Here is a 12,501-nt window from a genome sequence, read left to right as displayed (position 1 = left end):
AACACAGGAAAAAGTATTGAACACGCTTACTGAAATGTATATAATACTTCGTACAAAAGCCTTATTTCATGATAACAGCTTCAAGATGCCTCCTGTATGGAGCATGTATTGCTCAGGTGTGATTTTGGCCCCTTCTTCCACATATACATTCTTCAAATCCTTCTATGAACTCTGAACTTTAGTTTCTTTTAAAACATTTTTTTTATTGGAGTCAGCTGAGGTGATTGGCTGGGCCATTCATCCAGCTTTATTTTCTGTGAAACCAGTTGAGAGTTCCCTTGGCTGTGTGTTTGGGATCATTGTCTTGATGAAATGTCCATCATCATTTCTTCATCATTCTGGTAGATGACAGCAGATTTTTATCAATAATATCTCTGTATATTTGTTCATTTATCCTTCCTTCATTTATATGAAGTTTGCCAGTGGCGTATGCTGAAAAATAGCCCCACACCATGATGTTTCTACCTCCACACTTCATTGTCTTAACCCCTTCATGACATCTGCAGTACATGTACAATGCTACGGGAGATACGTTCCCACAAACTGCTGTACATGTACGGCACTATGATCACGCTGCCCACATGCGACGCTGGCAAAAACACCAACAGGTGTCAGTTATGTATCATAACTGACACCCTATTGTAATGCCCATGAATAGTTCTATCACTGATCAAGAGCATTTAACCCCTCTGATGCTACTGTTAATAGCGACAGCAGGCACTGCTCTACTTACCAAAGAGAGGGAGCTCATTCTTTTCTTACAGCTACACAATGCAATTGCATTTCCCAAATAAGAACCGTGGGGTCAACCAGGTATGGTGGTCTGTGAAGTCCTGCCTTAAGCGAGACCTGGCACCCCTCTTGTAAATAAATAAAAATTTAATCTCTGAAAACCTCATCTTGTTCTTCAAAACATAAGGCCACACTCCGCTCTATCAGTGGAGAAATGAAAAAAAAAAATGACAGCTTTCAGAATGAAGCAATGCATAAAATGGATTTTTTTTTATAAAATTGTTTTTATTGTGTAAAAGCGCCCAAGAATAAAGTTGTCTCATCAATTTTTCTGCACTGTGAACGGCATAACAACAAAAAACAGTGGAGGTGGAGGTGTTACACTGCAGGTAGGATCCGGGTGCCACTCGGAAAGACTGGTGTTGCGTTGGCTGGCCCCAGGGATATGGGAATGACAGTCTCTGGTAGAGAGTTGCAGCAGCAGTTGATGTAGAGGTTCTGTCTGGGATGGATGGGCGGATGGATGGTACAGCAGCTGGTGTAAAGGTTTTGTCCGGGATGGATGGCAGCAGCTGGAGACGATACCTCGTGGCAACAGGTATCATGGAAGGCGGCCGATGTGGTGGCACACAGCAGCTCGTAGTGGGAGCGGCATTCTGCAATACAGACAGGTATAAACAGTATGTCTAGCACAGCAGAAAAGCAACAGCAGCACAGGGCAAGGGGACCTGACAACTAGCAATGACTAAACTCATTGCCCAGGCACCTAGCACAGGGCTGGGGGTTCTTTAAGTACCTACAGCTTCCCAGCTGACCTGGGAGCACTTCCAGGTTAGGAGGGCGCTGGCCCATTTATGAAATATGAAAAGGGGCATGGCCACAGGCGCGCCCTACAGGCAGAGACTGGAGCTTTGCAAGGTAAAGTACACAGATGCTCCGTGTGGCCGCAGCATGAGATAGAGATGGGATGCCCACAGCAGGACCCCAGACAGGTGATAAATGCCAGCGTCCTCGCCGAGGGAGGGGGAACAGGAGCATGTGAGGACACCGGCATGGGCATTACAGTACTTCACAATTTTCAAATTTATATTTTTAAAATATTTAGAAAACCATGTATCATTTCCTTTACACTTCACAAATACTTGATACTTTTTGTATATCACATAAAATTCCAATAAAACACATTTAAATATGTAGGTGTAAAGTGTAAAACTATGGAAAAGCTCACACGGTATGGATACCTTTTCAAGGCCCTTTATATGGTCATATTCTTTATTAATAAGGGAGCTACATGACTTCCTGTTCCTGCGCTGGCTGAAGAGCAGTGAAAGTGAGGAGCTCTGCAGTACCCTGACCAAAAATCACCCCTCACACAGCAAATACCGAGAATCCCCCACATAGATAGGGCACTGGAACAGCTGATCAGCTTACCAGCCAAGCGATGGAGCGGTATGTCCTCCGGAGCGGCGTGGGAGCGCAGAGAGAGATAACAGAGTCGGCGGCGCAACAAAACTTCAAAGATGGCAGAGGGCTTTGGCGGTCAGGCAGCTCCTGATGCACACCGCAGGAGACAGGAGATAAGGGAAGCTGCAGTGAGAGATCCCACTCTGCATGACAAAGAGGTGAGCTGTACCCATGTAATGGAGGGCCACAGAGGAGGCATGGGAGATGAAGGAGACCTGGAGTACGGCACAGCACAAATCCTGAGGCAGGAAGAACCACACGATAAAAATGCAGATCCAGGCATGGAAAGGAGTGTAGAGACAGAGCAGGAGGCTGCAGACCATGACAAACACGGTGCTGCAGCTCCTGACACACTGCCTATGCAGGACTGTGAAAACGAAAGTAAAAGTGGAGAGAGTGAAGCACATGGAGTAGGACATGGCATACAAAAACAAACAAGAGTTTCTTCAACTGGACCTGTAGTAATAAATTATAAAGACATGGCCCAGGAGGTTGCAAAATATTTAAAGGCCGAAATAACCCTTTCAGGGCATCTTGAATTGCTGAGGCTATGATTGGGGCTAACAGATGAGGTTGGGCAACAAGTGAAGCAGAATGCCATGTGAGCAGACTGGAGGATGAGGTTGAGCAAAGGAGTAGGGATGTGGATCTCTTGGGAAAAAAATGTGCACATCCTGGTGGATCGGATAGAAGACCTGGAAAATTGATCCCGCAGGAACAAATTGCGGTTAGTGGGTCTCCCAGAAACAATACAGCAAAGGCAGCTGCAAAGAATCTTTGAGGATGACCTTCCGTCCGCCCTGGGTCTGGAACCCAAGAGAAGAGTGGAAAGAGCGCATAGAGTGGGACCGCCAAGAAAAAACGCAGATAAAGCTGGGCCCCAGAAGCCGAGACAAGCTATTGCAAAATACCTAGACTTTAATGATAAAGAGGACATAATAAGAGCCTTTCGGAAGTGTAAACAACCCCTGATGTTCCAGGATTACAAAATTGTCTTTTTTAATGACTTCTCAGTGGAGGTTACTAAGCGACGCAGAATGTTCAGTGCGAGCTGCACCAAATTATATAGGAACCAGGTGCAATTTCAACTGATCTACCAGGCCACCTTGAAAATATGGTGCACGGATGGCACAAGAAAAAACTTCCAGGACCCTAAAGCTGCGGAGCTCTACATAGACTCTCTCTTAGAGAAGGAAAGTGAGGAACGGCAGGCAAAAAGATCATCGCCAGACCAACCCAGAGGAAAAGAACAAGCTTCGGAGGATGGAGACCGACCAAGCCACAACAGTTTATCGCCAAAGACGCAAAGGCAAAGACCTCCTAAGACATTCCATAAGGGTGACACCAGCCAAAAAGAGAGCAAGCAGGTGGAGAAGTCCAAACCAACGAGATGAGATCGGCTAACATGGCCTCGGTGGATAGAAGCGGTGGAGAAGAAAAACGCAAGGACACGTGAGAGGGGGTTCACATTTTGGAGAGAAAAGGGGTGGAGAGATTTCCCTCCCCCCCTTTTTTTTTTTTTTTGTCTCTCCTTCGCCTTGCCTAACCACATTACACAAGGTCGGGGGGGGTGGAGTGTAGAGCCAGAAAAAAGGGAGTACTAAGACACATTGGTATTTGTTTGCAATGTTAAAGTTTGTGATATTATTGATAGTTGTAGTAGCATTTGGGGTATATTGTTAATGGGAAGGGTTAAAAGGGGGAATCACACAGCAGCACGAATATTGACAAATAAGAAATCGCAGGGGACGTTCACCCACCAAAGGGAATACCAGATGCATAAGTAGCCCAGAAATACCAATCACATAATATGAAGGTCATCTCATGGAATGTTAAAGGGTTGAAAGCACCAGGAAAGTGTATGATGGTATTAAGACATCTCAAAAAGTTAAAGGCAGACATAGCGCTACTACAGGAAATGCACATGAGGAAGGAGGACTTTTTCAGGCTGAAGAAAATGTGGGTGGAAGAGGTAGTGGGGTCACCATCAGAAGGGAGGAAAGCAGGGGTACTCATACTGATGCACAAAAATTTAGCATACAAGGTGAAGGGAGTGGAGCGGGACTCGGAGGGCAGGTGGATGGCGCTCACATTAGAGGGGGTGGAGGGCACACTGACAATTCATAATGTATATGCACCAAACACTGAACAGAGGCCCTTCTATGCTAAATTGAGGGTAAGATTGCTCCATGGAGACTGACAAAAGACAGTTGTGGGAGGAGACTTTAATTCAGTGTCTTCGCTGGTAGAGGATAGAAAAGAAACAAAAGATGGCCATACAGAGCATAGGAACAGACCAACACCCCTGTCGGAGCTGGTGGCAGATCTAAGTCTGGTAGACGTATGGAGAAAAGAGTTCCCTAGCAAAAGAGTATTCTTTCTATTCGAACCCGCATCAAACATGGTCTAGAATTGACTGTTGACGAGTAGTGATTTGATGGATAGATGTAGGGGGGCTAAGATAGAAGACAAGGTAATATCCGACCACGCGCCAATATCATTAGACTTAGCTGACCATTATCCTAGGGGCGCTGACTTTATTTGGAGGTTCCCCTCCTTCTTGTTTAGGGATCATCAGTTTGTAACAGTAATGCAGGGGTGGTGGAGTGACTTTGAATACCACAATGCGTCAGAGGAGATGAAGCCGCAGCTATATTGGGAGGCTGGAACGTGGTAATGAGAGGGCACTTGATGGCATGAGTGTTTGGGCTTAAAAAGCAAGTGAATGCAAAGTTTAATACCACAAGTGCCCAATTACGTGCTGCGTATACAGAATTCTTGAGTGATGCTTCAATAAGAAATCGAGAAAAATGGAAACAAGCCAAAAAGAACTTTGATATGTGGGCAGAAAAACGAGAACTCATGAGAAAAACACAACTAGACATAGATTTGCGGCGCTTTGGGGATAAGGCAGGTAAACTTTTAGCTAATTTAGCTAAGGGGCGGCAAACTAGGAGCACTATCCTAAAGCTAAAAAGGAAAGATGGGAATATTGTTACTGACCCAGTAGAGATAGTTAGTGAATTACAAAGCTTTTATTCAAAACTTTACACCCAAGAGGAGGCTGGGGAGCGAGACGGTAATGCCTTTCTTGAGAGAATAAATCTTCCTAGACTAACAGCGGACCAACTGAGTGATTTAAATAGACTTATCACAGAAGGAGAGGTCCAGGTGGCCATTAAGTCTTTGCCGTCGGGGAAATCTCCGGGTCCGGACGGGTATACAGGGGACTTTTATAAAGCCATGGCCCAGCAGATAACCCCAATACTAACAAAATGGTATAATTTATTACAGGGTGGTAATCTAATAGAGGGGTCAAATCTAGCACATATTAGCCTCATACCGAAAGACAGGAAAAATCCGGAAAACCCAGCATCATATAGACCAATTTCCCTCATCAACCAAGATATAAAAATAATTTAAAAAATTATGGCGAATAGACTAGCAGAAGTCCTGCCAGCAATAGTAGCTCCGACGCAGGTTGGTTTCATTAAAGGGAGAAGCGCAGTTACAAATATCAGGCGGACGCTGTTGGCGATCGACGCCGTAGGCAAAGATGTGGAGGAGAGAGTGAAGCCGGCGCTGGTGAGTCTGGATGCGGAGAAGGCGTTCGACAATGTGCAGTGGGGCTGGTTGGAAAAAGTATTGGACAAGGTGGGCTTGGAAGGTCAGTTCAGAGCCTATATAAGAGCGATTTACACCAACCCGCTGGCGAGAGTGCAAATACCGGGCCACTTGTAGAGCGTTTTCTCGTTTCAAAAGGGGACACGCCAAGGGTGCCCATTATCTCCGCTACTCTTTGACCTGGCGTTGGAACCATTGGCACGTTTACTAGAACAACATGGACCATACAAAGGAATTAAGATAGGGAGCAAAACTCTAAAAGCTGCAAACTTTGTAGATGACATTATACTTTTTATGGACGAAGTGGGGAGAGACTTGCCGAGGGTACTAGACTTGTTGGATGAGTTTGGTACTTTTTCTGGGTTTGTGTTAAATAAAGCGAAGTGCGAGGTACTTTATCTTAGGGAAAGAGATGAACAGAAAAACAGAGGTGAAAAAGTGTGCGATATCCCCTTAGGCAAAAAAGCATAAAATACTTGGGTATAAAAATGGGACGGAAAATAGATTGGGTGTATAATTTGAATTGCCCCCCGGTAATAACTAAAATAATCACAGAGCTGGAGAGATGGCAGAACCTACCTCTTAGTCTCCTGGGGAGGATATACCTATTGAAGATGATGAGTATCTCAAAACTACTATATCCCTTACAAACCATCCCAATGTTGCTAAAGCATAACGACATACGGAAAATAGAAGTAGCAATTAGAAAATTCATATGGAAAGGTAGTCTCCCCCGAATAAAACTGCAAACCCTTATGATGGCCAAGGAGGAGGGAGGCACAAATTTACCAAATATACGGGGGTACAATCTAGTTTGTATGGCCAGACATATAGTGGATTGGTTGAAAGATACTTCTTGGCATTCGGATGTGGAATAGGAAAAAGCGTATGCTCACCTGTGGAACATAGTAGCACTCTTACATACACCACAGGGCCTCCTTCCCACTAAAATCAAGCAAACAGTGATCTTCCGAGATACAATTGCAGTGTGGAAAGAAATAAGGAGGAAGTTAAAACTATCATGGCGAATTTCCAAGCATTTGCCATTATGGGGGAACCTCACCTTCACGGCTTTGAGGGAAAACAGCTTGTTACAGGAGTGGAGTGAAAAAGGGATACAAAAGGTGGCACATTTGCCTCATAAGGAAGAAAACAGATGGATGAGGCAAAAGGAGATAGTAGATAAATTTGGGCTGAGGGCACACCAGGCGTTACAATACGGGCAAATAAAGGGGTTGGTAATGTCCCTACTGGTGCGGGTCGAGGAAGAAATGCGTAATAATGTCATGGACAACTTTCTTCTTCCCATGGGAGAAAAAACAACCATAACAGCATTATATAGACGATTCAAAAAGATTTTTATCCAGAAAGAGCCAGATCAAATTTTTAAAAGTTGGGTGCAGCAATTGGGAGGGACAGGTATGGATATAGGACAACAAATTTTAGATGGATGGAGAATCTTGAGGAAAAGTGTACTGAGCGAGGTGTGGAGGGATACGCAGTTCCGAATTATGCACAGGGCAATCATAGCATTCAACATCCCGGCATCAGTTGTAATGAGGGAACGCAAAATACATTGCCCAAAATATAAGCTCAGAGATGCAGATCTTTTCCATGGTCTTTGGGACTGCCCAACAGTAAGAGCTTTATGGGAAAACATAAGAAATATGTCAGAGAGCTTGTGGAAGAAAAACATACCTCTGAGTCTACTTAGATACCTATTCCACTGTGAGTCAGGCGAGGGTGAGAAATCTATAGAGGGAGGGGGGGCTAGTCCGATTTTGTTTCACTCTATATGCCTAATGGTTAAACGATTAATCCTAAAGCACTGGCTAGATGACCGGCTACCTGAATTTGGCGAGATTATCGGGCAGCTTAAAGCCTTACTCAATCTAGACTGGCGGGAGGCAGAACGAAGTAAGGAGCAAGGAATTAAAACATTTATAACAAAATGGAGGGCATTTTTGCTGCGCTATCACACTGAAACAGAAATAATTAACTACATGACACCATTTAGATCAACGACATGGTATTTACTGGAGGACATAAATGGCTCGTTAGGAAAGTTGAAAGTACCCATAGATAATTAGAAGGAAGAAGAACTATGCCATTAGACATAAAGAATGGGAGTTGGTATTTCCGGGGTGGAGTGGACCACCTCTATAAAGTCAGAAAAGAAGCTAGCTACGTCGGTTGGGGGGACGGCTAGGGAAGTTCAAGGTTCTTGATTTATAGTTTAAAGAGAGATAACACAAAAGAACACAATGTTATTATGACCCAATTGTGATTAATGTCTATCTCATGTTTATGTTATGATATGTTAAAAAAAATAAAAATTATTGGTTAAAAAAAAAAGGGAGCTACATAAATAGAAAGTCATGGAAAACTTTCTTAGGGTATGTGCATATGTTGAGTATTGGGATGCAGCAATGTTTTCATGCATTTTTCACCTGTGTTTTTCTAGTGGTTTTGGACAGAAATGAATGCTATGGAGATAGTAGATAGAGACAGATAATATGTATAGACAGAGAGATGTAGAAAGACAGACATAGATGTGCAGTCATATAAACATGTAATTGCAAAAGCCCCATACATATAATAACATTGCACCCTGTGAAGCTTATGGAACAGCTTTTTACAATTAAATAAATAAGTGAAAAAAGTACATCGGCATCCAGCCCTAGTTTTGATAATCACCAAAGGTAAAGCAGACAGCTAATATTGGGCTGGGAAGGTCCATGGTTATTTGGCCCTTCCCAGCCTAAAGATACCATCCTGTACCTGTCCCAGAAGTGGCATATCACATTACATATGCCAATCCTGTCACTTTGCCTTGACTCTTCCAGATTGCTCTGGTGTGGTTGAAATTGGGGTAATAGTTTGGGGGTTGATATCAGCTGTGTAGTACACCCTCATTACTAACCTAAAAAGTAAAGAAAAAAAGGTCACACAGAAAAATTCTTCTATTAAATAAACACTCCCCTGGTTCACCATTTTATTAAAAAAGACAAAAAAACAAACATGCAGGTCCGACGTAGTACAGGGCACCTGATGTAGTCTACAAACACTCAACGAGATCCAGTGATTCTCATGAGCGGTGACATCAGGAACATCACTGCTCATCACTCTGATACCTAAACACTGTGATGAGCGGTCACGTCACCATGAGTCGGGAGTGGTTGCTGCACAAAGTCTATGGAGCCTCGTTGTGGGAACCCCTGGGCTACGTTGGACTTGGGAACTTTGCTTTCTAATAAATTGGTGAACAAGGGACAGTGACTTGTTTCTATTTCTCTCTTTTTCCATTTATGAATAATGTTGGAACCTTGGACTATGTCAGGCCTGCATTATTTTGCCTTCATTTTTTATAAAATTGTAAACCAAGGAAAGTGTGGTGAAGTGTTTATTTAAACAAAATATTCTTGTGTGATTTTTTTCCTCTTTTTATTTACTCGGTTATAAATGGGTGTGTCTAATAGACGCCTCTTCATTACTAACAGCATGGCTTGATGCCAGCTGACACTACACAGTTGACATCAGCCTCAACTACCATTATCCCTATTGCCAACGCACTAGTACAGTCGCGAAGAGCCGAGGTGAAGCAGCAGAATTGGCACATCTAATGTGATGCACTACTTCTAGGGTGGCTGCAGGCTGATATTTTTAAGCTGGGAAGGGCCCAATAAACATGAACCTTCTCAGCCTGTTAATAGCAGCTAACATCGGTCTGCTTTACCTTTGTTGGTTACACAAATTGTGGGAGACCCCATGTCATTTTATTTAATCATAAAAAGCTGTCTAATAAGCTCCACAGGATGCAATTTTATTGCTGTCTGTTGGTCTCTCTGTCTATCTATTTCTAATATGTATCCCTATATTTCCGACAGAAAAAAGAGGCTCTCTTCTCTAATGATTAATGTAAAAATCCTCTATTGGTTCATGAATTCAAAGCGATTTTATATATATATATATATATATATATAAAGCATTTTAAAAAACAGGGAAATGTGTGGGGTGCAAATACAGTCCCAAGGCACAATATGAAAACAATGTTCTCTAAATCAAACCTCCACGTTTGTAATAGATAATAGATATAACATGGAAAGGTATACACACACATATAATATAATAGATGATAAATTGATGCATAGGGTAAATAGGTAATATATAAATAAAGACAAAAAAGTAAACAATGCATGTGAATAATTGCTCCAAAAGGTGAAAGTGTGGGAGTCTCACAAAAGGAGAACTAAGCCATTTCAAGTAAAGGAGCAGACCAAGGTGCAAAATCAAATAAAAACCACACATAACATTGTTTAAAACACCTGTAAACAATGAAGGGGAGTAGTTACTATATGAATATGCCCCAGTGACACCCAGGGATCATTTGATACTCATATTGAAATGGAGGCCAAATAGGTTATCTACCTAAGTAGCGTTAACTGCTGTCTAAAAACACATGCAAAAATGAAAGCAAAAACACTATAAAAGCTGAATAAAAAAAAACCAAAGCATATTCCGTAATCATTTTAAAACCTGGGGTTTTATAGTGCTTTTGACTGACTTCAATGAATTGTATGAGTGAAAAAATGCTGCAAAAACATTGAAAGAATTGCCATTGTGCAGATTGTTTTCTGTACCAAACCTGCAGATCACAAATAAGCAATGTGTGGTTGACTGTGTGTGAGACACTTCAGGATTCTCACTGACTTCAGGTTTTGTGACAAATCTGTACTCAAAAACGCACCACAAACGTGATAAAAACGCAGCGTGTGCACACAGCCTTAATACGATGGATAGGAGGTTGTTCATTTTAGTTTTTTTTACATTTTTCATCATTAAAAAGTGCTTATATGTACTGATAGACGATTTTTTTTTCTTTTAGAAAAATATTACAACATTAATATGTCAAGCAAAACAGCCGTGAAACCTCCACCTGGCTCGGAGCAGAGTATCTCAAAGGACTTTTACAACTGCAAAGAATGAGAGGACACGACTATAACAGACATCTACATTATCAATAATGGACTCTGCTTTTTACCTTAAAAACAATACAGCATTCTGATACATGCTAAAAACAAGATTATTTATTATACAACTACAAAAACTAATTCTGTATAACAACCCACACCTTTTGGAATAATATTTATTTTTTTTTAACTACGTGATTCACAATCATCGTAACTTGCTTTTATAAACCATGTGAAATCAAACATATTTTGAAATTGTAAAATCTTGTTATTGTTATTTTAAGGTACTAATAGTTTCAGATTGTATGTCATAGGTAAAATCAAGATTCCTGAACATGCTGTAACCTCTTCTGCACTAACGTTTTAGCAGTAAATAATGCTCTAATTAAACTTTATAAAACCTGAGATTTTTTTTTGTGTTATTCTGATATCAAGCTAGAAAGATTTTTATAAACACAAAAAGTATGTATCAAAAATTCTGGAATGTTTAGGGCTATTACTACATTGCAGTACATCACATTGTGATATTTCTGTGAAAAAAAACTTACGAAAGTGAACGTGTGAATGCATGTTTACATATTATGTGTTGTTGGATGTTTCAAAACATTTAATGCAATCAGATTTTTCTTCCAATAATATAACTGGCCACCTCCAGCAGCGCCATAGACAACCAGTGGAGCAGAAGTACGAATGCTTAACCTTCACTTCATTCATCTGTTCTTGGGACCAGGATCAATGGGAACCCAATGGTCAAACTACCACAGATCAGTAACTAAAAAGTGGTTCAAGCTTTGTACAAATCCTTCAGATGGATAACCGCAATTATTCTAAACTGAAGCTACAACTTCAGGCTTACTAATAAAAGGGGACAATTAGAGAATCAAAGAGTAAGGCCACTTTCATAAAATGTACTTTGATCAGTACAGGGGCATGTAAAGGGTTGGTCACTCTTGGTCAAAATTACTGCTATTGTCAACATTTAGTCAAGTTAAAGATTAAATGATTTCTATAAGGCATAGCGTTAAAGATGACACATTTCCTTTGTATTTTAGGCAAAAAAAATATATGCATATTTTCATCTTTTACATTTGAAAAATTATAAAAAAGGAAAATGGGCCGATGCAAAAGTTTGGGCACCCTTGGAGATCTGTGTCCTCATATAACTTTGACCAAGGTTTCAAACCTTAATTAACCAGTTAGGGTTATGGCTTGTTCACTTTTATTAGAGATGAGCGAGTACTGAAATATTCATAATCACTATACTCATAACGAGTACTTTGTAATACTCGCGTATTCGTTCTGAATAGCGAATACATTGCAAGTCAATGGGAAATACGAGTAATTTTCTGCTGGACCCAAGAGGTCTGGGTGCCTGAGGAAAAGGCTGAAATGGATGGGAAAGTGTTGAAACTGAATGGGGAGAGTCTGGAGAATATGTCTGCAAGCATTTCTGACTCACACATGGTTTCTGAGAATAAGGATGTCATAGAAATGCAAAACTTTTACAGATGCACAAGAACACCTACCAAACCTAACCTGAATTGCATTTTACAGGCCAAAAAGGTTAAGAAACAGTTTTTCTTGCATAATTACATATATATAAGGCTAACTAAACCGGAGGGGGGAAAAAATATCCCTTTTAGCGTTTGTTCACACGTAGTGTTTTGGCTTTTTTTTACTTTTAGAATTGGGAGGGCCCTGACTTATACAT

General features: G+C 41.3%; 1 protein-coding gene across 7 annotated transcripts in view; it reads left to right on the top strand.

Moving 5' to 3' along the window:
* Positions 1-11,195, top strand: part of PRG4 (proteoglycan 4) — a 189,375-nt gene extending 178,180 nt beyond the window's left edge. For all 7 annotated transcript variants that reach the window (XM_075322005.1, XM_075322006.1, XM_075322007.1 and 4 more), the window contains one exon: positions 10,706-11,195. In XM_075322005.1, coding sequence (XP_075178120.1) covers positions 10,706-10,806 — 101 coding nt within the window. In that variant the 3' untranslated portion in view covers positions 10,807-11,195. The remainder of the gene's footprint in view (positions 1-10,705) is intronic.
* The last annotated feature ends 1,306 nt before the right edge of the window (positions 11,196-12,501 follow it).

This window comes from Anomaloglossus baeobatrachus, chromosome 8 (assembly GCF_048569485.1).
Source record: "Anomaloglossus baeobatrachus isolate aAnoBae1 chromosome 8, aAnoBae1.hap1, whole genome shotgun sequence".
Taxonomy (NCBI): Eukaryota; Metazoa; Chordata; class Amphibia; order Anura; family Aromobatidae; genus Anomaloglossus; species Anomaloglossus baeobatrachus.
The sequence above is the reverse complement of the archived record's forward strand: the minus strand, read 5'-3'. Positions and strand labels throughout refer to the sequence as shown.